Source organism: Callithrix jacchus, chromosome X (assembly GCF_049354715.1).
Source record: "Callithrix jacchus isolate 240 chromosome X, calJac240_pri, whole genome shotgun sequence".
Classification (NCBI taxonomy): Eukaryota; Metazoa; Chordata; class Mammalia; order Primates; family Cebidae; genus Callithrix; species Callithrix jacchus.
Window position 1 is genome coordinate 136,567,149 of NC_133524.1, and position 26,419 is coordinate 136,593,567.

The window sequence follows — 26,419 nt, forward strand, 5'->3', positions numbered from 1 at the left end:
GATCAAAATGATTAACCTTCATTTTCTCCTGAAGGGTGTCCTGGGTTATTTCACCTCCTGCACTTGGATGAGCATTAGAATCTCTTTTGTTAGTGTCAAAGATGGCAGCTTTAAAATATAGAGTACAATTTAGTCACCTATGTGAAACATTTTGGGCAGTATCAATCTGCAAACATTGAATCTCATAGTTATATGCCTACAAATTATACCTGAGTGCAGTAATTATCAAAGTGTAGAATATATCGCATGCACTTGGAGGTCTTGTTAAAACTCAGATCGCTGCTCTATTGCCAGAATTTCTGAATCAGTCAGTCCGAGGTGGGACAAGATAATTTACACTTCCAACTTATCAGGTAGTGTTGATGCTGCTGGTCCCAGGATCATATTGACAGAACTACCACCCTAAGATATGATCTATACTCAGAAAAAGAGGAGGGAATCAACTGTGATTAACTATTCTAGGCCAGGTGTAGTGGCTAACGCCTGTAATCCCAGCACTTTGGGAGGCTGAGGTGGGCGGATCACCTGAGGTTAGGAATTCAAGACCAGCCTGGCCAACATGGCGAAACCTCATCTCTACTAAAAATACAAACAAAATTAGCCAGGTGTGGTGGCACTCGCCTGTAGTCCCAGCCACTGGGGAGGCTGAGCCAGGAGAATCACTTGAACCTGGTAGGTGGAGGCTGCAGTGAGCTCAGATCACGCCACTGTATTCAAGCCTGGGTGACACAGCAAGACTCTCAGAAAAATTAAAAAAAAAAAAAAAAAAACTATTCTCATATTTAAAGGAGAGAAATAAATGAAGTGGGAGGCTGCTGCTTGACTCTCAAAAACAGCCTCGACTTCAAGCTTGCCAAAAAGACTCCTCTATATCAGCAGGCTCAAAGCTATCATTTGCATGATATTGTTAAATATGTATTTGATAAATATATATTTGATCTTCCTTTTTGTTTCCTGACATAAAGCTCCTCAAGCCTTAGTAACTCCAGAGTGTTAAGAGTATTTCTGTACGCTAATGAGAGGAAAATGGTTCGGGGCCCCTAGATAGCTTCAAGATGAGTGCAGGTCACTGGAAAGACCAAGGCATGATTATAGGGTTGGGATTTCCAGCCCCACACCTGACCTAGGGAAGGAGGAAAGAGGGGCTAAAGGTTAATCCAAACAGAAATGGCCAATGATTTAGTCAATCATGTCTACATAATGTAAAAATTTCCATAAAACTCCCCAAAAAACTGGGTTCAAAATGCTTCTGAATAGCTGAACACATGGAATTCCTTGAAGGGTGGGATGCCTGGAAAGGTCAGGGAAGCTCCACGCCCCTTCCCCCAGTAAACATGACTGTTTCCCTCTCTGACCTGCTCTAGTAAACGAATCAAATCTAAGGAGAGGGTCTAGCAACTTACTGGACCCCATTTTATAGCTGCAATCAGAAGCATAAGTTACAACCTGAACTAGCAACAGTCATCTGAAGTGGGGGGCAGTCTTGTGGGACTGAGCGCTCAACCTGTGAGATCTGACACAATACACTAACTCCAGGTAGGCAGTATCAAAAGTGAATTGGAAGATACCTAGCTGGTGTTTACTGGATAACTGCTTGCTTCGTGTGTCAGGAAAAAACTTCATATAGCTTGTGTCAAGAGTGTTGTGTTGAGTGGCTATGTGAGAACAGTAAAAGAAAAACAGGGGCTTATGGATAACTAACATGTCGGGGTTCCCAGAGGGTGGCACAGGGAAGGTATGGAAGCTCAACACCCCTTCCCTTATGCCTCATCCTATAAGTCTCTTTATCTGTATCCTTTTGCAACATCCTTTATATGAAACTGGTGAACATAAGTGTTTTCCTGACTTCTGTCTGCTGCTCTAGCAAGCTAATCAAACCCAAAGAGGGGGTTGTGAGTAGCCCATCTTGAAGCTGGTCGGTCGGAAACGTTATAGAGGCCCAGACTTGTGACTGGTGTCTGGGAAGCATGGACAGTCTTAGGGATTTCCTGTGGGATCCAATGTTATCTCCAACTAGACAGAATTGAACTAGAGGACATCCAGTTGGTGTCTACTGTTTGCTGGTGAGAAAAACTGCTCCCTCCCACATTTGGACACAGAAGTCTTCTGTGTTGTTTGGTGTGAGAGCACAGTAAAAACACATTTTGGGGGTTTTCCCTGAAACACATATTAATCCCATCATACAGAAACAATCATAGTTAACATTCTGACTTTTATCCCTCTAGACACCATATACGTATATTTACCACTTGAATAAAAAGATAACCTCATTCTGTTTGCTATGTAATCTATTTTTCTCACATACGTAATATATATTTCCATGTCAAGAATATAGATTTACATAATAACTTTTGTTGATTAATTAGTATTCCATTGAATAAACTATAATTTCTAAAAAAAGAAAAAAGACTTTTCCTATTTCTTAGTAAGACAACTACTGTAGGGTAGAACAAGCTCTGAAGTGTATGTTGAACATGGGAAATCACCTATTTTGTATCTCAAAACTTACCACATGGTTCGACTTAATGGAACACTTGGACTCCATCTTGGCTCCACCACCTACTAACTTTGTGACCTTAAGAAAATTTCTTTACCTCTATGAACTTCAAATATTAACCTTAACAATACCTGCTGCACAAGAATGTAAAGATTAAAAAAAAGCTCAATAATAATAACTATAACCTTTAAGGTACTATATACATGGTGACTGTCACCACTGTTGACTTGACCAAAATCAAAGAGCACCAGACACTTTGCATTCCCCCACAATTTTTCTGATTGATTATGATCACATTGCTGTATTTAGGTCTGATGTGTATGTCTCCCCAACAATATTTTTTAAAATCTGAGGGTTTCTTATTTACTTCATAATAGTACCTAGAATACACACATATCCCAGACAATAAAAGGTGAATAACAGCTACTGGCTTGAATTATATACTTACACTATAAAGTTTCACCATTAGGCAGAGCTGCAAGATGGAAAGGCAATATGAAGAAGAGTAGCCTCACAATTTTTTCAATATAGATTACAATCATTTGGTTGTCTAAAAGATTTTGTCTGATCATAAAAGACCCCAATATTTTCCAAACGAGCTGAGCAGTCTACTTCCTTTTGTTTCTCATGTCAAACACTGTCCTAAACATACCTTTCTACTTTTTAATCCCAGTGTGAGTCACATTAAAAGAGGTTAAGCAAATGCTTGCAATGATATGGACAGGAATTAAATGACACTGTCTTTAGTAACATAAAAAGTTACATAGATCTTAAATTTGACTCAACAAAAAGAAAACAGGTTATACTTAACAGAAAAAAAAAATGTGTACTGGTTTACTGAATACTAAATGGCCTAAGAAACTATTTCAAGACTTCTTTGCACTTTCATTTAGGTCATTTCTATACGTGTAAGCTAATAATGACAACAAGTTGTTTATATACTATTATAATTAAAGTGCTGGTCTGACTATTAATGATATGACTAAATGACAATCACAACTAGAAATGCAAGGTTTGGTGGGAGAAAGGAGTAGTGACTAAAAGGAAGACTGCAGCTTCTTTTCACTCATCAAATTTACTAGATCCTTACCCAAAGCTCTACTTTACTTTCTGCAGTGTTAACAAAGCCTAGATAAGAAGACTGCATTCCCATAAGTAATATGGAATCTGCTGAGATGGAAATATGAAAGAGATAAGAGTCTTATCAACTGGAACCTGATCTGGGCATCTTATTTGTTTTTAGTGAACATTAAGTGTCATATTCAGAACGATGGCTATTTGTAATAGTAGTTGAGGCTAGCCCAAAGCTAGCCATGCTCACCCTTGGGTACGTTAACACATACAGCCAGGCACTTAATCTAGAACAGGCAGATTTGCTCAGCATCTAGAGTGAACCACTAAATTAACTGTCAGGGAAACGTTCACTAAAGGTGGCTTGTATATTCAAACTTTTTTCTCATGCAAAAAACTCTGCAAATTGATGCCTTTTATTGAGATCAGAACAGTTCTACTCAACTAGCTCTAACCCTGCATGAAAACTTCTGGCTTAAAAGACAATGGTCGGGTATGGCAGCCCACATCACCAACAAAATAACCTTCTGGGAACAATATCCAAAGGAAAAGCCATTTGCCCATTCAATTTTTTTTCCTATTCTTAGTGCGTCAGTATCTGCATCAGATGCAGACTCCACGGTTTCAGACATTGATGTCCTGAAGTCAAGTCTAAACAAAATGGTGTCTGGAGAGTCTTTGCTACCTTTCAACTGCAGTTGCCATGTGGGTACTTTGATTTAGGTAAAGGCTATACCAACAGTAGAAACAGAGTGCAGGGACTGCGGAGAGAGCTAAACTCAGGAAGTAAGAGTTTTGAGGTGAGAATGCAAATCAGCCCCATTTACAGCAAGTGTGAGGGTGAGGCTCTGTTCCAGCCACAGTTTCATTAACTGAATTTGCAACTCCCAGTCACAAAAATGACATTTCCACAGTCCTGACATTCTAAATATCATGAGAATAAAATGCAAGCCAAAAAAATTCCTTCAGCTAGTGAAGATCATTACATGACACAGAGTAACATCAGAAAAAGGGGAAAACTTTCTCAACACTAATAAGAAAAGCACTTAAGAAATCATCACTTGAAGAATTACAGTGACGTTGCATTAGAAAATAAATGCACCTGAGTTAGAATGGGGTCACACAGTCTGAGTTACATTGGTATATAAAGCAGAATGCATTTTGAGAAGTGCATACCCTCACATTTTCCCTTCATTGAAATTCTTGTACTGGAATAAATAATTCTGCTTGTTAGGTCTATATTCTATCTGATCAGAAATGTACCAAGAAAATGTCAATAGGACAACTCTGGTCAATTTTGCTTATGGAACAAAATGCATTTATAAAATAACTATATTTGCTACCCCATATTCTATCCACAAATGGTTATAGATGGTGATGAAGACTGCCTGTTTCCTGTTCCAAAGCAATAGCTAATAATGTAACATCACCCAGATCCAAGGAGAATTTCAGTAACATTCACATTTAATATGTAAATTGTATCCTTCTCAAAAAGACCAGCAAAAGAACTGATGCTGTAACTATGAAAAATGAAAACACTGCTTACCTTCATTACATGCCTGAATAAAAGAATTTTCTCTGAATCACTTTTCCAAATGTGATGTGGTCACATATATTGGTGATCCAGACTACATAAAAAGATATTTTCACTATGTTGACAAATTATTTTAAGTAAAAAAATGCTCTAACCTGACCAAGTTCTTCATTAAGGTCTGATGTGTTAACCAGGGCTCCTTCATTAATTTCTTCATCATAAAAGTCCTTATCCCATGAGATGAAGAAGGAGCCCAAGAATTTCTGCATTTCTACTGTGACGTACATGGAGACAGGAATGATAAAGTTGAATAGAACCATAAATGATAGGAAGTCGGTGAACATTTTTAAAACCTAAAATAAAAGAGATAGTTCATGCTAATTAGACACATATTTCCATCCAACTAATATAATATAAAGGAAGAATTAACTTCATCTTTATTTCAATGCTGAAAACGCTGCTCTTGCTATAAAGACGGAACTTCCCAGTAACACTACATCACTGTAGTCAAAATTATCACAGTATATGAGAACAACATTTAAGAACACCCTCAATTTTACCATTATTCTTAAGTATATAGAATTTGTCAGTACTTTTTCACTTCTTTAAGTTCTCTTTGCTCACTCCACCCTAAGATATGAAAGTGAGATCAAAGTTCATATGTAAGCATTCATTATGCCTTTATTGTGACATCTCACAAGATCGTATTATATTAAAATGCCAAAGCATCTTGCCAAATGGTTTCATCTAAAATTCTTATATAAAAAGGTAAAAACAAGCATAGATGCCTAAAGAAGAAAAAAACTCTAAATCTTCTTAAATATTTATTAGTTTACAGTCACCATATAATCAAGAGAAAATTCAGAAGCTAACAAAAGTTGCCATTTCCCTGAACAGCATTTCAGTGAAGGTTGGCTCAGTCACAAAGTTCTAGAGTTTCAATTTTCAGCATAAAACAAATTACCTTCAAAGTCTCTCGCTCTTTCTGAGTCTTTTGGTTATACCAAGGTTCATCATTGTATGGGGTACTTTGCCAGACATACTTTAGAGTAGTACATACTGCAGCTTTGGTCAGTAAGATGAATAAATACACAATCAGGAAGGCATTAATAGATCTGAAAAATAAGACACCATGTATTTTAACACCACCTAATTATTAATACTTAAGACATCAGCCAGATATGAATTAAACTACTGAGTCATCTAAAGTGCTTTCTGTGTATAATGTATAACTATAGCACAAGCCATTGTGTATGAACCTCAGTTATCATAATTGCAGCATTATTTTCAAGTGGCAAAATGGGAAAGCTGGCCATGAACTGTTTATTGATCAACAATGCTCCCCCAAGTGCAATGGCTGACTAGCTGAACACACCTTAGTAAGGTTCCTGTAAAGTGACAGGAGACGTACACACATGCACACATACACACACCATTACTTACTCAACCCTTATAGAAGGAGTATCTTGTCTCCATTTCCCTGAATCCTAAATGTTTGGGGTAGAGGGCACAGTAGCAATATGAAATCCTCAAGCTCGGTGTAGGTTCTTTCAGTTTGAAAGTGGAGCTACGGAAAGGGTGCCAGTAATATACTGGTTATCCATGCCAAATATAGGGTGAGGTCTATGCCAGCGGTACCTGGCTTGAGGATCTACCAGGTACTGCTTCAATAGATGCCAGGAGACTATTATCTATATTATAGAACTAACTTGCATATAGCAACTAAAGAACTCCAAACCATTAACTCCAATAGCAAAAAAGAATGAATTTATAGTTGAAGTAAACTCTGCCCCTCAAGAGCTATGTGAGCTTAGGTAAGTCACATACCATCTCCAACACCATTTCCTCATGGGTAAAGTGGAGACGTTAACATGAATTACTTCACAGTGTTCTTCAGAAGACTAAACCAAATCAGACATACAAATTATTGAGCACAGTTTCTGGTACATAAACAAGTGCTTAAAATAGTAGTTGCTATTATAATTGACGTTTTTTGTTATGCTTGTTAGTTGGAATTACTAAGAAAGTAACTTCTAATCAATAATGACTAAATAAATTGTGGTGCATACTAACTTTTCAACAGCAGAACGCTTCTGAGATTTCCCTTGGTAGTTCAAAGCCATTTTGGTTTCCATTCCAGTGTAAACAGCAACTCCTAAGAAATAACAGAATATAATGAAAACTAAGAAAATGTCAACCAACTCCTCACCCAGCTGGCTCTATGAATTTTTAAGTCTATAAAAGTGGGAAATCTAGGCTCTCTTCCATCACCAGTTGTCTATCATTTATAGTGTAATTTTAATTATATAAAGTATTTGTCATATTTCATCTTAGTTTACCACCTTATAAATTCCCAACATCTAAATATAGGTTTAGATTAAATGGCAAAACCTGCTATGTTTACTTCTTAATATGCACTATTTATTCACAGCCATTACAAAGCATATTTTTTGATAAATATATCTTAATAATTGTTCACCATATATCTTCTTGGTATTTTTTAGTGTAGCTCCTTTCAGCAAGAGATTTTCAGGCCCCAAAGACCTAAATAAAAAATGAACACAGTTTATCCAAACAAGCTAATAGCATCAACAACTCTGGAGTCAGATTTTGCCCTGACACACACCTATCTCCAAGGGGTTCAGAATGTATCTGTCTATGTATACCATATGCTTACTCCCCAGGACAAGCTGAAAGATCATTCACTCTGAAGTTACTTGAGGGTACAGCACAGATGGAAGCACAGTACGGGAATAGCCAGCAACACACAGAGGCAAAGAAATGCACGGGGGGATAAAAGAATTATGAATCATAGATAGCAAGACGAGAACAGGACAGAGGAGCAGATCGTGAGACACAGAAGCAGAGAGTCATGGATAAGAGACTGGGAACGCAAATGTCAAGGTCGGAAAAATACACTGACATATTTGGAGAGAATAAACCCTTCTTTTGGGGGACCACTGGGGACTGTAAAATGTGACTGTAAAGGCCAAGTGGAAAGTTGTGGTAATTAATATGATAGAAGAGGAAAAAAAGCATCCCTTTTTGTATGAATTGCTTGATATACTGTATAAAGGCCAATACAATTTATCATTTTACTGAAGTTCTAATTATCATTTTAATGAAGCCTTTCATTTTACATAAGTCCAGGTAGTTCTTTCAGCATTTTACCCACTGCCTACTTTCTCAATTACTCTCCCACTGTTCTCCAGGTGTAATTCCAATATTGTTAGCCACTTCACAACCAAGGATAATAAATACCATGGCTAGAACAGATTTGGGAATATCATCCGAAGTGTGTGTCTGGATCTTTACTATTTTGGAAACCCTAAGCATTACTTCCAACAACCCCCTTCCCACAACAGAGACCCTATGACCACAACCCTACCAATCACAAGGTTACTTGTTTATTCACCTTTATATCTCTTTCTTTTTATTTATTTATTTATTTTTGAGATGGAGTCTCACTCTTGTCACTCAGGCTGGAGTGCAATGACACAATCTCAGTTAACAGCAACCTCTGCCTCCCAGGTTCAAGCTATTCTCCTGCCTCAGCCTCCCAAGTAGCTGAGACTGCAGGCGCCCACCACCATGCCTGGCTCAGTTTTGTATTTTAGTAGAGACAGGGTTTCACCATGTTGGCCAGGCTGGTCTCAAACTCCTGACCTCAGGTGATCTGCCCGCCTTGACCTCCCAAAATGCTGGGATTACAGGCGTGTGCCACCTAGCCAAATAGAAAGGTATTTGGCTATTTTATTTGATTTAAAAGAAAAATAGAGACCCCCCCCAAAGGACAAATTAAAGAAACAGCAAACTTACCTGGCAACAGCCTCAAGACTATTACTATAGATATTGATTCGCCCAACAAATCTGTAAAAAGAACATAATTGCAAATTCGTTTTCTACATCCAGACACAATCTACGTACCCGAAATATGAGAATGAATGAAAATACAAATCATAAAACAGAGACAGATAAAATTGTGAGTGAACTACAAAATCCTATTATATTTCTGGGGGAAAAAAGTTATGTTGAATTGATAATGTGTATAACATTGTCATGTAATTTTTAAATAATATGATGGGAATAAGGTCTGTTTAACATCATGCATGCACACAATACCTCTCTCTTTTATAAGGTTACATACATAACATGACTTGTATCTTGGATCATGTGAAGAAAAGTTTCTGGTGCTAAAATACAATTTTCAAAACCATTAGTTCAGTAGTTCTTACACTTCAGTGTGCATCAGAATCACTGGAGGGCTTATTAAACCACCGATTTCTAGGTCTCATCCCTGAGCTCTGATTCAGGTTCCCAGTAATGCTGCTACAAAACCACTCTTTAAACCATGGTACTAGTCTTAGAGAGTGCTATCTTGGAAATGTCTAGCCTGTGACTTGCAGTTGATCTTAATACTGAGCTTCACCCAATCACTTAACATAATAGGTATATGGTAACCTGTATTTCTGTAAAATAAGGTAAAAATACCTAATCCCTTGTTAACATGAGCGTTTTGTATCCTGCATTGCAAACAGCATTTCCCCCAGAAAACAGAAATATATTATGCTACACAAATACACAAAATATGAAGGTTTGCTCATTCATTCGTCATATATTAATTGTGCCAGTTCTGTACTAGGTGCTGAAGATGCACTAATAAGCAAAAAAGAAATGTTCCTTGCCCTCTAAAAGACAAGTAAATAAGCAATTAGGATGCAAGTGCTTACCACTAGTGATAGAAGTACAAGGTACTCCAAAGTCACAGAGCAAGGATTCAATCATCTAAGGAAATTAGGAATAACCTTCCCTGTCCTAACATTCTCCTTCATACTTAAAGCAACTGAAAAATGTGGGGGTTTCCCTATAAAAACGCAAGGGTATAGATACTGTTCTCTAGCTCAGGCAGAATAGGTCACTCCCTTTTCTGCGATTCCATGGACCTTACACTCACCTCTATTATCACCCTGTATAAGCTTAGCCTCAGTACTTTATCTCTTTTGCTCACAGTGAGCCCCTTGAAGGCAGAGAATAGCTGTTACACTTTGTGGCCCTAGTTCCTATCATCAAGGTGAATACGAAAGAGGAAGGGAAAGAGGAAAGAAAAAATGATGAGAAGGAGGGAGGTTCTTGAAGTAAAATGAATACTTTGTTTTTCCATTACTAGGTGTTAGTATAAACCACATCCAACCACTTGGTCGCTCATTATGACTAACAGTGTGCATTAACAAGATGGGTAATGCATGCCATCTGCAATGGTAGAATAGAATAAAATTAATTAGCCCACATGGGGATAAAACCTGTTACACTACCCTCATTAGCACCATGCTCTAATCAACCAAACTAACCAATCTTGAAATCAAATGCCAAATTTTTGACAATCCACAATGACTAATAATCAGCAAACCTACTGCAGAGAGCCTTAGTAAAATAGAGGAAATTCCACCATTTTACTCATTCCTTAACTGTTTACTGTGGACAACAAATAACCTGTTTGCAATCCTTAATGCATCATGATCACTGTAAGAAAGGACAGAGCCTACTAATTGCATGAAGAGGATATTCCCCTTCTCTCTTTAATGTCAGATGTCATGTAAAAGGATTTGTTTTGCATTTAACTCTGGTTACTGAATCAGTGTGATAGATCAGCCTTACAGGATAATATAATCTAAAATTTTGATATATGGTCATGTTCACAAGTAACAAATATAAAAGAAAAATCATAAGATACCTGGGCCCACAATGACTTATCCTGGGCTGATAGTGAACAAGGCTGATTTGATTCATTTCCCTGCCAGAAGGAAGGAATACCCCATAAAAACACAAATGAGAGTAGGCTGGTAAGTGGTGGGTGTTTATTTTGCAATACTGGTAGCAAAGAGAAGCAAAGCCAACAAACAGCAGTAAAATGAAACCAGGTGATTCTTACTTGTAGAGGTCAGGTTGAGGCTGTTCACATTCAATTGCTGCTCGGAGGGTATCAATGGATTCTGCTGTACACAGTGCAACGGTATCACGTACTGCATAATGTGTCTAATTGAAAGCAGAAGAAAAAGTAAAAACGAAAGAAACTGTTTCTTTTCATAATCATACACCCAACTGATTCCAAGAACAAATTCAGTATGTTTTAGTAAGAGGCTTTGGCAGAATAAACAAATATTAACATTTCCCACTATATAAGTTTTATGGTATTATCAAAATATATTACAAATAATTAGAAAGATAACCTGCTGCAAGGGGGTTTCAAAGACAAAAACATAAAAGCTCTTCTTGACACTGACGGCTGAGAGGATTCTATTTGCAAGATGCATATAATTAACTGAAACCCCAGGAAAAATTTAAAACATTTATATTTTTCCTATTTACAGAACTGAGACTTCTTATTTTGCTCACTATAGTGTATGGCAATCAAGATATACACATATGAATTGAACATAACCTTTGTGGTCATAAAAATACTAAAATTTTGCCAACAGCAAGAAAAAATCATTAATAGTTCCATTACACAAATAGTTTAATTAATTATCTTGAAAATGTTCAACATGGATACATTTTGTACGAGGGGCAGGGAGATGATGTGTCTTGCATTAGTAAGATAATTAGAATATTCTACCTGTGTATACCATGCACTTGATTCATCCAGAACTCAAAGCAGGCTCCAATGAACCCATTTATGTATCATCAAACAAGGGCTAAGCAGACTCAAAGAGTGCACCACTTACACAGAAGGGAAAGCTGTTGCTGCCATCTTGGGGGAATATTACGGCAATGTCTACATTATACTTAAAACCATCTCCTGATTTTGAAAACCTCTGTACTTTTATTTACTTTATTTTTATTTTTATAAAACCTCTGTACTTTTAGCTGATTTGACCAGATCAACTTAACTGAAAAAAGAAACTACCTGCAAGTTTTCTTCCTTTCAACAACTTTTTCACTATTGGGAAATCTTCTTGATTTATATCTTGACATTCCCTAAATTATAACCTCACTTTTGAAAAGGTTGAAAGCAGGTCATTACCATGATTTTGAAATAGAGAATTAGTCATTCAACAGGTAAAGTTTCTCTTTTAAATGCTGAGACTTAGTCCTCAACTCCAGATAGAATAAACAAGCAGAGGAACCCTCCAAAGATATACCCAGAGGTGAGCCACACGAGTAACCGTCCTTGAAGGCAGCATAGAGAGGATACATCTTCATGCCCTGTGGAGCTCTGGATAATGGCCAAGGAAACCGACTGTGCCAGAAAGTATGAGGGAAGTTAAGTTACCCTCGTTTGACCAAATTTACTTTAAGTCATTTGTAATTATTAGTGAGTTATAATTTCTTATACATACATAAAATGTTGCTTCATTACTTATAAAGGAAACATTTGCCAAACTACACCCTATTTTTATTTTTATTTTTTGAGACAGAGGCTCGCCCTGTCGCCCAGGCTGGAGTGCAGTGATAAGGTATTGGCTCATTGCAACCTCTGCTTTCTGAGCTAAAGCAATTCTCGTGCCTCAGCCTCCCGAGTAGCTGGGATTACAGGTACCCACCACCACGCCTGGCTAATATTTTTGTATTTTTAGTAGAGACGGGTTTCACCATGTTGCCAGGCTGGTTTTTGAACTGCTGACATAAAATGATACATCTGCCTCAGCCTTCCAAAGTGCTAGGATTATAGGCATGAGCAACTGTGCCTGGCCCTAAGTTATTTTCAAATAGCAATCAAATTACTCCAGGTTAGATTCTTATATTCCAAGAATCTACATTTTTAATGAAAATATACAACATTTTAGGGGAAAAAAAAAGATCAAATTGTAAGGTTAGCACACATGAAGTTATTTGTAGAATTACATAGGTAAAGCCTATGATTACTCCCATTTTAAAGAGTCTAAATATTAAACAGGCTGTGTCAATATTAAATTCAATCAGTGCCATAAAAATTGTAGTAACTTTTACTTGGGGCTCAGTTTTTCTACCTAATACCACCCTTTTATCCAAAGATGAGTGTTTGCTTAGAAGTTAAAAGACAATTACATAACAACTGTTGGCCAGGCACAGTGGTCACACCTGCAATCCCAGCACTTTGGGAGGCTGACGCGGGCAGATCAAAAGGTCAGGAGTTCAAGACCACCGTGGCTAACATGGTAAAATCCCGTCTCTACTAAAATTATAAAAATTAGCCGGGCATGGTGGTGGGCGCCTGTATTCCCAGCTACTTGGGAGGCTGAGGCAGGAGAAACACTTGAACCCAGGAGGCAGAGGTTGCAGTGAGCCGAGACCGTGCCACCGTATTCCAGCCTAGGTGACACAGCAACTCTCTGTCTCAAAAGATGAAGAAGAAAAAGAAGCTGTTTTGAAATACAAAACCTGCATCAATAAGAAAACAGTATAAGATCAGGGGGTGGTGAGAGGCAGTACTGTTTGATTAACTATCCTGAGATCAAAATGTTTAGGCAAGGTTTAATCTCTGTTACCTTGCAATTGGATTCCCCATCAAGACTGGCTGTAGTGACATAACAGGTTCCATCAGTGGTGCAAGATGATAGAAGAATAAGATCACAGGGAAAGGTTTCATCTGCCTGTACTTCGACTACATCACCAACCTAGAATTGAGAGAGAAATAAATATAAATATTTTAAATTCTAAACCAAGCATTCATTATACTCACACAAAAGTTAAAACATTAGCAAGAGGTTACCTCTAGCTCTGGAGCTTTGAGAGTATCTCAGCATTCTACATCATGTGAAAGGTGAGTATTACTCGACATTCAGAGTTCTCTTTAAGGTCAGAGGGACTTAGGACGCTTTCAGATTACCTTAGCACTGACCTTTACCTTCAGTAAATGATTCTGACACCCGTTTGCTCTCTGATATTTCTTGCACAAATGTTTGATAAGACAATGACATTATCACTTCATGAATGAATCAAGAAAACCTCCATGTCACAAACTGGACACTTCATGAACACTGAGCAGCTACACTCCCACTCTGTACCATGCCTATTTCAACATACTTTACCTGCCATGTGATAACTGTGTTGTTGCGTGTCAGGTCCTTCTTCAGTGTTCAGAATATCTCGGTTAATTAGAGAGGCATTGATTTTTCCCATAATATTTGAATTGTTTTTTCTATAGCTCACTTTCTATGAATTCATCTGCTGTCAGGAGAATCATTTAATATAGCAATAAGAAACAATTTCCTATCACCAAGTACCCAAAGCTCAAGGAGAAGAAAAACATGAGAGAAAAAATCATAAATAATTTAATCGTATAGAGAGTAATCATAACCATTAAAAGTTTGGACCATTTAACCTGACTTCTTGTCCCAGCTCTGCCACTTAACTATATGACCTTAAATAAGTGTCTTAGAGGACAGCAACTATCTCAGAGAATTGATGTGAGCATGAAATGATGATACAAGAAAAGTATTAAGCAAAGTGTCTGGCATATATTAACCACTTCGAAGGTGTTAATTATAATTATTACTAACATCCTGCAACTACTTTACTCCCAATTTATAAATAGTCATAACATTTTTTTGGAAAGATGTAAGAAATCCTCCAGTCTGGTGCTTCCCAAGATTTTCACACCATGGTACATACTGAAAATTATAAATAGTACCTTTGTACAGCGCCTTCAGGTAAAGGGAAGAGGCTGCTGGATACAGAAGATAACCCACTTTAGAAGGGAGTCAGTATTTGGCACACTGACCTAGACACATTGACTCTGAAATGCTAAGTAATACAGGCAACACCTGAATTCTATTTGCAATATGATTTGGCAAATAAAGATGAGGATTTCAAGACGTATTCAGGAACAATTCTATTTTCTTTGTCAATCTTAATCACTAGCCAAGATCAACAGCATCAATAATTGAACTAATTTGTAAATAATATTTTATTTTGTTGGATTGTTCCTTCCTCACTTACATAAACACTTATGTTGCTTACATAAAACCACAATCGATGCTTAAATATGTAGAAGGGAGATAACAAACAGAATCTTAACACATCTTAGAAGTAGGAAATACTCATTAGAGGTTGGAAGATGCCTCTCAGGCACTGACAAAACACACAAAGGGAGCATTTTTTTCTTCAACAGTTAGGATGTACTCAGATATGAAATATAAAGACCCCTACATCTGCAGTACAAGCTGAGACTGATGAGATGGGTAGCAGTCAGATAACAAAGGGCTTGGCAGGCCAGCCCAAAGGATTCAGGCCTCACCCTAAAGATAAAAGGATAACTACAGGACTTTTAAAGACAGGGAATAACATGATCTAGTTAGACAATGAACTCCAGAGTTCTATTTACCATTTTAAAAACCACAAGAGAACATCACCTCCCATTACAAACATTAGGAAAAAATGGATAATCTCAAAATAATATGTATTTTTTTAGTCCATCAGAGAGCTGAGGTTGCAAAGCAACCAAGTGAACTGAATTTCAAAGGGTAACAAGTGTTTCTGAGGAGAGATAGGATAGATGAACTGTTTCATAACTTACCAAGCATAGAAGGAAGAGATGGTTACCATGAAAGTGGGTAAGAAGAAGAAAACTAGATTTTTAACCAATTCTTAAAGACTGGGTGTGAGCTAGTATGACAGTTTAGAATCTCTACAAGCCTGAGACAAGAGACCATAACCATTTACCAGCTCTTCTCTAGAGGCTACTACTGAGCGTTCATGTGAAAGCATACAGGCAGCAGACCTAAAAGAACCTTTCTCACTGGCACAAGCATACAGTGGTGACTGAGTGCTGTGAAGAGACAGGCACAAAAAGCATGCCAGAATCATGGACCCCTTTCTCATATTAAGCAAATGCCATTTGCATCTAGGAGGAAGGCAGGAAACCTTCCCTGGCATAGTCTTAGGGAAACATCACTACTGTTAGAGGAGAGGTAGAAACAAAAGTGACCTGCTACAGGGGATGGGACCTGCTACAGGAAATGGGAAAGGAAACCTACTGGTACCAAGAACCTGGCACTGATACAAGGTAGATGTTCATCTGGTATCAGGGGTGGGGTGGGAATACTGAGAAAGTCTTACCCTGAGGCTTTGGTGCATATAGCTTGCTTAATATTGGGATTGGAACCAGAAAATCAAGAAACCCATTCTGTTCCAACCAAGAGCCTTACACTGAGTTACAAACAAGAAATAGCAGTGTACCACTGGAGAAAAAGCAAGGGAACAGGGGGAGGTACCCTCTGTGACTCAGGAGTACAGGATGTGCTGAAAGCAGAGAGTAGAACAGGAAAACCATAAAAAACTCTCTGGCACACCAGACCCCACACAAAGCTCAAGGTAATGGCATTCTACCACTTAAGGAATTTGAAGTTAAGTGGCACACTAAAAGCATCAAAAACCAAAGCCAGCCCAACTCTTGACTTGATTGACTCAACCCCCAATACCAGTGGCATGACAGAAGAAGCCAGGCCCATTTCAGAACACATATACCACTGATCTCAGTGAATACCATTCTTTTACATACAATGCCCAAAAGTCAATTAAAAAATGAGATGCACAAAAACACAAGCAAAAAATGAGCCATCATTGAAAGATAAAGCAGTTCATGAAACCAGACCCAAAATGTCCAGATTTTGGAGTTATGAAACAGAGACTTAAAAATAGCTATGATTAAAATGTTAAATGGGTGGGGTGTGGTGGCACACATCTATATTCCCAGCACTTTGGAAGGCCAAGGTGGAAGGATCGCTTAAGGCCAGGAGTTTGAGAGCAGCCTAGGCAACTTAACAGGACCCCTTCTCTACAAAAAAAAAAAAAAAAAAAAAAAAAAGACAATAATAACTAGCCAAGTGTAGTCGCACACCTACAAATCCAGGTCAGCTGAAGATAGAGGTGGGAGGACTGCCTGAACCCAAGAGTTCAAGGCTGTAGTACGCTATGATTGCGCCACTGCACTCCAGCCTGGGTGACAGAATAAAACCCATGTATTTAAAAAAACAAAAAGATGTTAAATGGTATGGTATTTAGTGGAAAAGGTAGACAACATATAAGAGTGGATGAAGAATGCTGGTGGAGAGATGAGCAATATAAAAAAAGGAAAATGTAAAGTTAGAAATGAAAAACATTATCAGAGATGAAGGTTTCCTTCAACTAGTAGACAGGGTACAACAAAGAAAGTAATCATCAATTATGAAGACAGAGCAACTAAAATTATCCAAAGTGATATATAAACTGGAGAAAAATGAGCGTATTTAATTACTCAAGGGAGAAAATATCAAGCAGTATAACAGTCATGTAATTGGAGTGCCAGAACAAGAGAGAGAATGAGGCTGAAAAAAATTTGAAAAAGATAATGACCAAGAATTATCCAAAGTTAATCAAAGCCAACAAACAATAGATCCAAGAAAACTTCAAGAAGGATATCTATGATGAAAAAAATGCTGGCATATCATAGTCAAACTGCTGAAAACCGAAAATGAAAAATGTGAGGGCGTCAAAGAAACATTATATACACAAGAACAAGAACAGAAATGAAACAGACTTATTAGAAACTATGCAAACCAGAAGACAATGGCATAATATCTTTAAAGTACTGAAAGAAAAAAAAAAACCCTCTAACCAATAATTCTATAAACCCAGAAAAATAATCTTTATAACTGAAGATGAGATAAAAACTTTTCCAGAGGAACATTCACTTCTAGCAGATTTACATTATAAAATACTACAGGAAGTTCTTCATGGATAAAAAATAAGATACTATATGAAAATTTAAATCTAGATAGGGAAATGATAAAAATGTGGGTAAATATAAAATACAGTTCTTATTGTTAATCTTTTAAAAACAGTTTTAGGCCAGGCACGGTGGCTCATGCCTGTAATCCTAGCACTTTGGGAGGCTGAAGCAGGCGGATCACTTGGGGTCAGGGGTTTGAGACCAGCCTGGCCAATATGGTGAATCCCCGTCTCTACTAAAAATACAAAAATGAGCTGGGTGTGTTAGCGCATGCCTATAATCCCAGTTACTCGGGAGGCTGAGGCAGGAGAATCACTTGAACTCAGGAGGCAGAGGTTTCAGTGAGCTGAGATCCCACCACTGCACTCCATCCTGGGCAACAAAGCAAGACTATCTCAAAACAACAACAAACACACCAAACAGGCTGGGCGCAGTGGCTCACACCTGTAATCCCAGCACTTCGGGAGGCTGATGCACGCAGATTACCTGAGGTCAGGAGTTCCAGACCAGCCTGGCTAACATGGTAAAACCCTGTCCCTACTAAAAATACAAAAATTAGCTGGGTGTGGTTGCAGGTGCTTGTAATCCCGGCTACTTGGCAGGCTGAGACAGGGAGAATCGCTTAAACCCCAGAGGTGCAAGTTGCATTGAGCCGAGATTGCGCCACTGCACTCCAGTCTAGGAGACAGAGCAGACCCTGTCTCAAACAAACAAACACCAGTTTTAAAAAAGATAATTACAACCTAGCAATTCTGCTCCAAGTTATATACTCAAAAGAATCAAAGGCAAAAACTGTAACAGATACTTATGTACCAATGTTCACAGCAGCATTAATCAAAATAGTCAAAAGACAAATAACTCAAATGTCCATCAACATATAAATGGATAAACAAATTGTTATACACATATCATTAAATATTATTCACCTTTATAAAGGAAGCCACTGTACTCAGACCGCCTTTGGTTCTTATGCTAATTAATGATGCTGAGTTTCTACAACTGTTTCAAAAACTTCAGATCTTAACCTAATATAGTTCAGCACAAGTTCCCCCTCGACCAGGATGTAGAGAATAGAGAAAAGAAAAAGTAGAAAAAGGAGAACATTCTATGTCAAACACTGGTGACCCTCTCACTCTGTAGTCTTCCTCCCATCCATTACTATAAGAAGTTGCAAGAAAATTTAACTACTGTCGGGCATATGGAGAACTCTTAAAATTCAATAAGAAAACAGCCTGCTTAAAAAATGGGCAAAAACTAATCTGCATCTCACCAACAAAGATATACAGATGGCAAAGAACCTTGTGAAAACAAAGTCCATATCATATGTTATCAGGGAAATGCTAATTAAGACAAAAATGAGAAAGTATTACACATTTATTAAAATGGCCAACATACAAAGCACTGACAACATCAAAACCCGATGAGGATGTGGAAAAACAAGAACTCTCATTCATTGTTGGTGGGAATACAAAACAATACAGCTACTTTGGAAGACAGAAAGTTTCTTACAAAACTAAAGATAGTCTTACCATACAATTCAGCACTCCTTTGCATGTATTCAAATGAAGTGAAAACATTACGTCCAAATGAAAACCTGCACACAATGTCTATAGCAGTTTTACTCATAATTGCCAAAATTCGGAGGCAACTAAAATGCCCTTCGGTAGGTGAATGGATAAACTATGGTATATCCAGAAAATAAAATATTATTCATCACTAAAAACAAATGAGCTATCGAGCCACAGAAAGACATGGAAGAAACTTGAAAGCCTATTATTAAGTGAAAGAACCCGATCTGAAAAGGCTGTATGATTCTAAATATGTGACACCTAGGAAAGGCAGCAAAAAGATCACTGGTTACCATGTGTTAGGGGGAAAATAGGAATGAACAGAAAGAGAACGGATGATTTTTAGGCAGTGAAACTATCCTGGCATAATACTACAATGGATACATATGTACATATACACAAATGTAAGATATGTGGATATGCATCCTACATTTGACAAAACCCACAGAATGTACAACACTAAGAGTGACTCTAATGTAATTTATGGACTTTGGGTGATAGTGTGCCAAAATAGATTCACTAATTGTAACAAATGTACCATTCTGGTGTCAGATATTGACAGCCAGAGAAAATGTGTTTGGGAACAGTGGGTTTATGGGTACTTTCTATGCTTTCTGCTAAATTTTCCTGTGAACCTAAAACTGCTCTAAAAATATAATTTTGTAATTTATAAAAATCTAATGAGAACCAAAAAATTAGTGTTTGACATGGACAAGTCAAAAATGTCAATTGACAGGGGTCTTATTGGGTAAATAAAAAACAATGATTAACTGGAATAAATAATAGCCTGAGATTGTAAACAAACAACACTACCTTGGAACACTCATATATTGCTGATGGGAATGTAAAATGGTACAGGCACTATGGAAAATAGTTTGGTGGTTCATGAAAAAGTTAAACACGTAATTACAATATAACCAAGCGGGGAGACTCAAGATGGCACTGTGAGAACAACCCAGGATTGAAGCTCTCGGTTAATCCGCGGAGAGGTGAGTCGGAGCTGCATTTTCAGACTGATCTTTGTTGCCCACAGAACGGGGAAATTCCAAAGTATAAAGGAGACGCGGGACACCAGGCAGAGGCTCTGCCTGGAGAAGCCCGCAGCCGGGGTGGCGGCGGCCGGCCCCACCCAGTGATCCCCACAGGGCGCGCTTGTACGGGTGCCCTGTTGAAACGGCAACCTGAGACTTGAGAGGGCTGAACTCGAGACTGAAAGGGACTTGGGCAGTGGGCCAGCCCAGGGGATTGCAGGGACACAGCGTGTGGGATACCGCAGTGGGACAGACAAAACGGCGATTCCAAACGGTCTCGCCGTGGAGACCGTCCCTGAGGCGCTCCGTGGGGGAGGGGCGTCCACCATTACCGAGGCAACCCGCCCCGACTGAGACACACACCCACTGCTGATGCAGCCTGCCATTGCCGAGGCAACCCGCCACAACAGAGAGACTCCGCTGCAGGGCGGCAGAACAGCAAGAGCCTGCAGCAACAGGGCGAGCCTCACAACAGCAGGGCGGAGCCTCAGCAGTCAAATAGTGATTAGACTGCCTCCTAGCTGGGCAGGACACCTCAACAGACATCCAAAAGCAAAGCCCCAACCCCCCAAGACAGAGCATTTGAGAAAAAAAAAGGGGTTTTTTAAATGAGCTCTGTTGCAGCAGAATCAAACATAGCAGCCTAACAGCCCTGAATGAACAACAGAGCTCACAGCTCAGCAATTGAGCTCCTATAAAGTACAGACTGTCTCCTCAAGCAGCTCCCTGACCCCTCTATATCCAAAAGACTGACATTTGGCAGGCATCATCCTGGGACAAAGATAGCAGAAAACGAAACTGGTAGCATCCCTCACTGTTCCGCAGCTGCTATAGGTGTACCCCAGACAAGCAGGGCCTGGAATGGACCTCAGCAGTCGTACAGCGAAGGGGCTAGACTGGTAGAAGGAAAACCAAGTAACAGAAATACTTCATCACCAACAATCTGGGTGTCCACTAAGAGACCCAATCGAAAAGTCAGCAACTACGCAGAGGACAAGTGGATAAATCCACAAAGATGGGAAGAAACCAGCGCAAAAAGGAGGAAAACACCCGAAACCAGAACACCTCGCCTCCTAGAATGGACCAAAACTCCTCACCAGCAAGGGAACAAAGCTGGACGGAGAATGACTGTGATGAAATGACAGAATTAGACTTCAGAAGATGGATAATGGGAAACTTCCATGAGCTAAAAGAACATGTTCTAAATCAATGCAAAGAAACTAAGAACGTTGAACAAAGATTTGAGGAAATGATGACAAGAATGGATAACTTAGAGAGGAAAATGAATGAACTAAAGGAGCTGAAAAACACAATACGAGAACTTCGTGAAGCCTGCACAAGTTTCAATAGCCGAATTGACCAAGCAGAAGAAAGAACATCAGAAGTCGAAGATCAACTCAATGAAATAAAACGAGAAACCAAGATCAGAGAAAAAAGCGCAAAAAGGAATGAACAAAGTCTCCAAGAAATGTGAGACTATGTGAAAAGACCTAACCTACGTTTGATAGGTGTACCAGAAGGGGACGAAGAGAATGAATCCAAGCTGGAAAATACTCTTCAGGACATCATCCAGGAAAATTTCCCCCACCTAGCAAGACAGGTCAACACTCAAATGCAGGAAATACAGAGAACAGCACAAAGATATTCCACAAGAAGAGCAACCCCAAGGCACATAATCGTCAGATTCAACAAGGTTGAAATGAAGGAGAAAATACTAAGGGCAGCCAGAGAGAAAGGTCGGGTCACCCACAAAGGGAAGCCCATCAGACTCACAGCAGATCTCTCGGCAGAAACACTACAAGCCAGAAGAGAGTGGGGGCCAATATTCAACATTCTTAAAGAAAAGAACTTTCAACCCAGAATTTCATATCCAGCCAAACTGAGCTTCAGAAGTGAAGGAAAAATAAAATCCTTTGCGAACAAGCAAGTACTCAGAGATTTTGTCACCACCAGGCCTGCTTTACAAGAGCTCCTAAAAGAGGCACTACACATAGAAAGGAACAACCAGTACCAGCCATTCCAAAATCACACTGAATGCTAAAGAGCATCAACATAATGAAGAATCTACAACAACTAAAGGGCAAAACAGCCACTTAGAATCAAAATGGCAGTATCAAATTCACACATAACAATATTAACCCTAAATGTAAATGGACTAAATGCACCAATCAAAAGACACAGACTGGCAAATTGGATAAAAATCCAAAACCCATCAGTGTGCTGTATTCAGGAAATCCATCTCACATGCAAGGATACACAAAGACTCAAAATAAAGGGATGGAGGAAGATTTACCAAGCAAATGGAGAGCAAAAAGAAGCAGGAGTTGCAATTCTCATCTCTGATAAGATAGACTTTAAAGCAACAAAGATCAAAAGAGACAAAGAAGGCCATTACATAATGGTAAAAGGATCGATACAACAAGAAGAGCTAATGATCCTGAAAATATATGGACCCAATACAGGAGCACCCAGATACATAAGGCAAGTTCTTAATGACTTACAAAGAGACTTAGACTCCCACACAATAATAGTGGGAGACTTTAACACTCCACTGTCAATATTAGACAGATCAACCAGACAGAAAATTAAAAAGGATATCCAGGGCTTGAACTCAGACCTGGAGCAAGCAAACCTGATAGACATTTACAGAACTCTCCACCCCAAATCCACAGAATATACATTCTTCTCAGCACCACATCACACCTACTCTAAAATTGACCACATAATTGGAAGTAAAGCACTCCTCAGCAAATGCAAAACAACTGAAATCATAACAAACAGCCTCTCAGACCATAGTGCAATCAAGTTAGAACTCAGAATTCAGAAACAAACCCAGAACCGCACAGCTTCATGGAAACTGAACAACTGCCTCTTGAATGTTGACTGGGTAAACAATGAAATGAAGGCAGAAATAAAGAAGTTCTTCGAAACCAATGAGAACAAAGACACAACATGCCAGAATCTCTGGGACACATTTAAAGCAGTCTCTAGAGGAAAATATATAGGAATAAGTGCCCATATGAGGAGAATGAAGAGATCCAAAATGAACACCCTATCGTCAAAATTGAAAGAGCTAGAGGAGCAAGATCAAAAAAACTCAAAACCCAGCAGAAGACAAGAAATAACTAAGATCAGAGCTGAACTGAAGGAGATAGAGACATGAAAAACCCTTCAAAAAATCAATAAATCCAAGAGCTGGTTTTTTGAAAAGATCAACAAAATAGACAGACCACTAGCCAGATTGATTAAAAAGAAAAGAGAGAACAACCAAATAGATGCAATAAAAAATGATAAAGGGGAAATCACCACAGATTCCACAGAAATTCAAACCATCATCAGAGAATATTACAAACAACTCTATGCACATAAACTAGTAAACCTGGAAGAAATGGATAAATTCCTGGACTCCTGTGTCCTCCCAAGCCTAAACCAGGAGGAAGCTGAAACTATGAATAGACCAATAACAAGGTCAGAAGTCAAGGCAGCAATTAAGAGCCTACCACACAAAAAAAGCCCAGGTCCAGACGGGTTCACAGCCGAATTCTACCAGCCACACAAAGAGGAGCTGGTACCATTCCTTCTAAAACTATTCCAAATAATCCAAAAAGAGGGAATCCTTCCCAAATCATTTTATGAGACCAATATCATCCTGATACCAAAACCCGGCAGAGACCCAACAAGAAAAGAAAACTTCAGGCCAATATCCATGATGAACATAGATGCAAAAATCTTCAATAAAATATTGGCAAGCCGATTGCAACAGCAAATCAAAAAACTTATTCATCACGATCAAGTAGGATTCATCCCGGGGATGCAAGGCTGGTTCAACATACGCAAGTCTATAAACGTAATTCACCACATAAACAGAACCAAAAACAAAAACCACATGATTATCTCAATTGACGCAGAGAAGGCATTTGACAAAATACAACGGCCCTTTATGCTAAAAACCCTCAATAAACTCGGTATCGATGGAACATATCTCAAAGTAATAAAAGCTATTTATGACAAACCAACAGCCAATATCATACTGAATGGGCAAAAACTGGAAGCATTCCCTTTGAAATCCGGCACTAGACAAGGATGCCCTCTCTCACCACTCCTATTCAATATAGTACTGGAAGTTCTAGCCAGAGCAATCAGGCAAGAAAAAGAAATAAAGGGTATTCAAATAGGAAAGGTGGAAGCCAAATTGTCTCTATTTGCAGACGACATGATAGTATACCAAGAAGACCCCATCGCCTCAGCCCAAAAACTCCTGAAACTGATAAGCAACTTCAGCAAAGTCTCAGGATATAAAATCAATGTGCAAAAATCACAAGCCTTCCTCTACACCAATAACAGACTTAAAGAAAGCCAAATCAAGAACGAACTGCCATTCGCAATTGCTACAAAAAGAATAAAATACCTTGGAATACAACTCACAAGGAACGTAAGAGACCTCTTCAAGGAGAACTACAAGCCACTGCTCAATGAAATCAGAGAGGACACAAACAGATGGAGAAACATTCCATGTTCATGGTTAGGAAGAATTAATATCGTGAAAATGGCTATACTGCCCAAAGTAATTTACAGAATCAATGCTATCCCCATCAAGCTACCATTGACTTTCTTCACAGAACTGGAAAAAACCACCATGAACTTCATATGGAACCAAAAGAGAGCCCACATAGCCAAGTCAATTCTAAGCAAAAAGAACACAGCGGGGGGCATCACACTACCGGATTTCAAACTATACTACAAGGCTAGAGTAATCAAAACAGCATGGTACTGGTACCAAAACAGAGATATAGACCAATGGAACAAAACAGAGGCACCAGAGGCAACACAACATATCTACAACCATACAATCTTTGATAAACCTGACAAAACAAGCAATGGGGAAAGGATTCCCTATTTAACAAATGGTGTTGGGAAAACTGGCTAGCCATGTGCAGAAAGCAGAAACTGGACCCCTTCCTGACACCTTACACTAAAATTAACTCCAGATGGATTAAAGACTTAAACATAAGACCTGGCACCATAAAAATCCTAGAAGGAAATCGAGGCAAAACTATCTAGGACATAGGAGTAGGCAAGGACTTCATGAACAAAACACCAAAAGCATTGGCAACAAAAGCCAAAATAGACAAATGGGACCTAATCAAACTCCACAGCTTCTGCACGGCAAAGAAACAGTCACTAGAGTGAATCGGCAACCAACAGAATGGGAAAAAATTTTTGCAGTTTACCCATCTGACAAAGGGCTGATATCCAGAATTTACAAAGAATTCAAACGGATTTACAGGAAAAAAACAAACAAGCCCATTCAAAAGTGGGCAAAGGATATGAACAGATACTTTACGAAAGAAGACATATATGAGGCCAACAATCATATGAAAAAATGCTCATCGTCACTGGTCATCAGAGAGATGCAAATCAAAATCACATTGAGATACCATCTCACGCCAGTTAGAATGGCGATCATTAAAAAATCTGGAGACAACAGATGCTGGAGAGGATGTGGAGAAAAAGGAACACTTTTACACTGTTGGTGGGAGTGTAAATTAGTTCAACCATTGTGGAAGACAGTGTGGCGATTCCTCAAGGCCTTAGAAATAGAAATTCCATTTGACCCAGCAATCCCATTACTGGGTATATATCCAAAAGACTATAAATCGTTCTACTATAAGGACACATGTACACGAATGTTCATTGCAGCACTGTTTACAATAGCAAAGACCTGGAATCAACCCAAATGCCCATTGATAATAGACTGGATTGGAAAAATGTGGCACATATACACCATGGAATATTATGCAGCAATCAGAAATGATGAGTTCGTGTCGTTTGTAGGGACATGGATGAATCTGGAAAACATCATCCTCAGCAAACTGACACAAGAACAGAAAATGAAACACCGCATATTCTCATTCATAGGTGGGTGATGAAAAATGAGAACACATGGACACAGAAAGGGGAGTACTAAACACTGTGGTCTATGGGGGGGAAAAGGGGAGGGCCAGTGGGAGGGGGAGGTGGGGAGGGATA

At 38.8% G+C, this 26,419-nt stretch overlaps 1 protein-coding gene across 21 annotated transcripts in view; it reads right to left on the reverse strand.

The window, feature by feature from the left end:
- The window catches only part of ATP11C (ATPase phospholipid transporting 11C (ATP11C blood group)), a 212,635-nt gene that overhangs the window by 64,946 nt on the left and 121,270 nt on the right, over window positions 1–26,419 (reverse strand). For 13 of the 21 annotated variants that reach the window (XR_013531488.1, XR_013531489.1, XM_035289151.3 and 10 more), the window contains 7 exons: window positions 13,568–13,696; window positions 11,032–11,135; window positions 8,922–8,972; window positions 7,582–7,646; window positions 7,176–7,257; window positions 6,067–6,217; window positions 5,258–5,455 (listed from right to left, as the gene is read on the reverse strand). Coding sequence is in view for 18 of the 21 variants with exons in the window: in XM_035289151.3 (XP_035145042.1) it covers window positions 5,258–5,455; window positions 6,067–6,217; window positions 7,176–7,257; window positions 7,582–7,646; window positions 8,922–8,972; window positions 11,032–11,135; window positions 13,568–13,696 (780 nt within the window). In the remaining 3 variants the exon portion in view is untranslated. Of the gene's footprint in view, window positions 1–2,945; window positions 2,973–5,257; window positions 5,456–6,066; window positions 6,218–7,175; window positions 7,258–7,581; window positions 7,647–8,921; window positions 8,973–11,031; window positions 11,136–13,567; window positions 13,697–26,419 lie in introns of all 21 variants that reach the window. The other 8 variants (XR_013531486.1, XM_054251232.2, XM_035289140.3 and 5 more) reach the window with 1 other exon arrangement.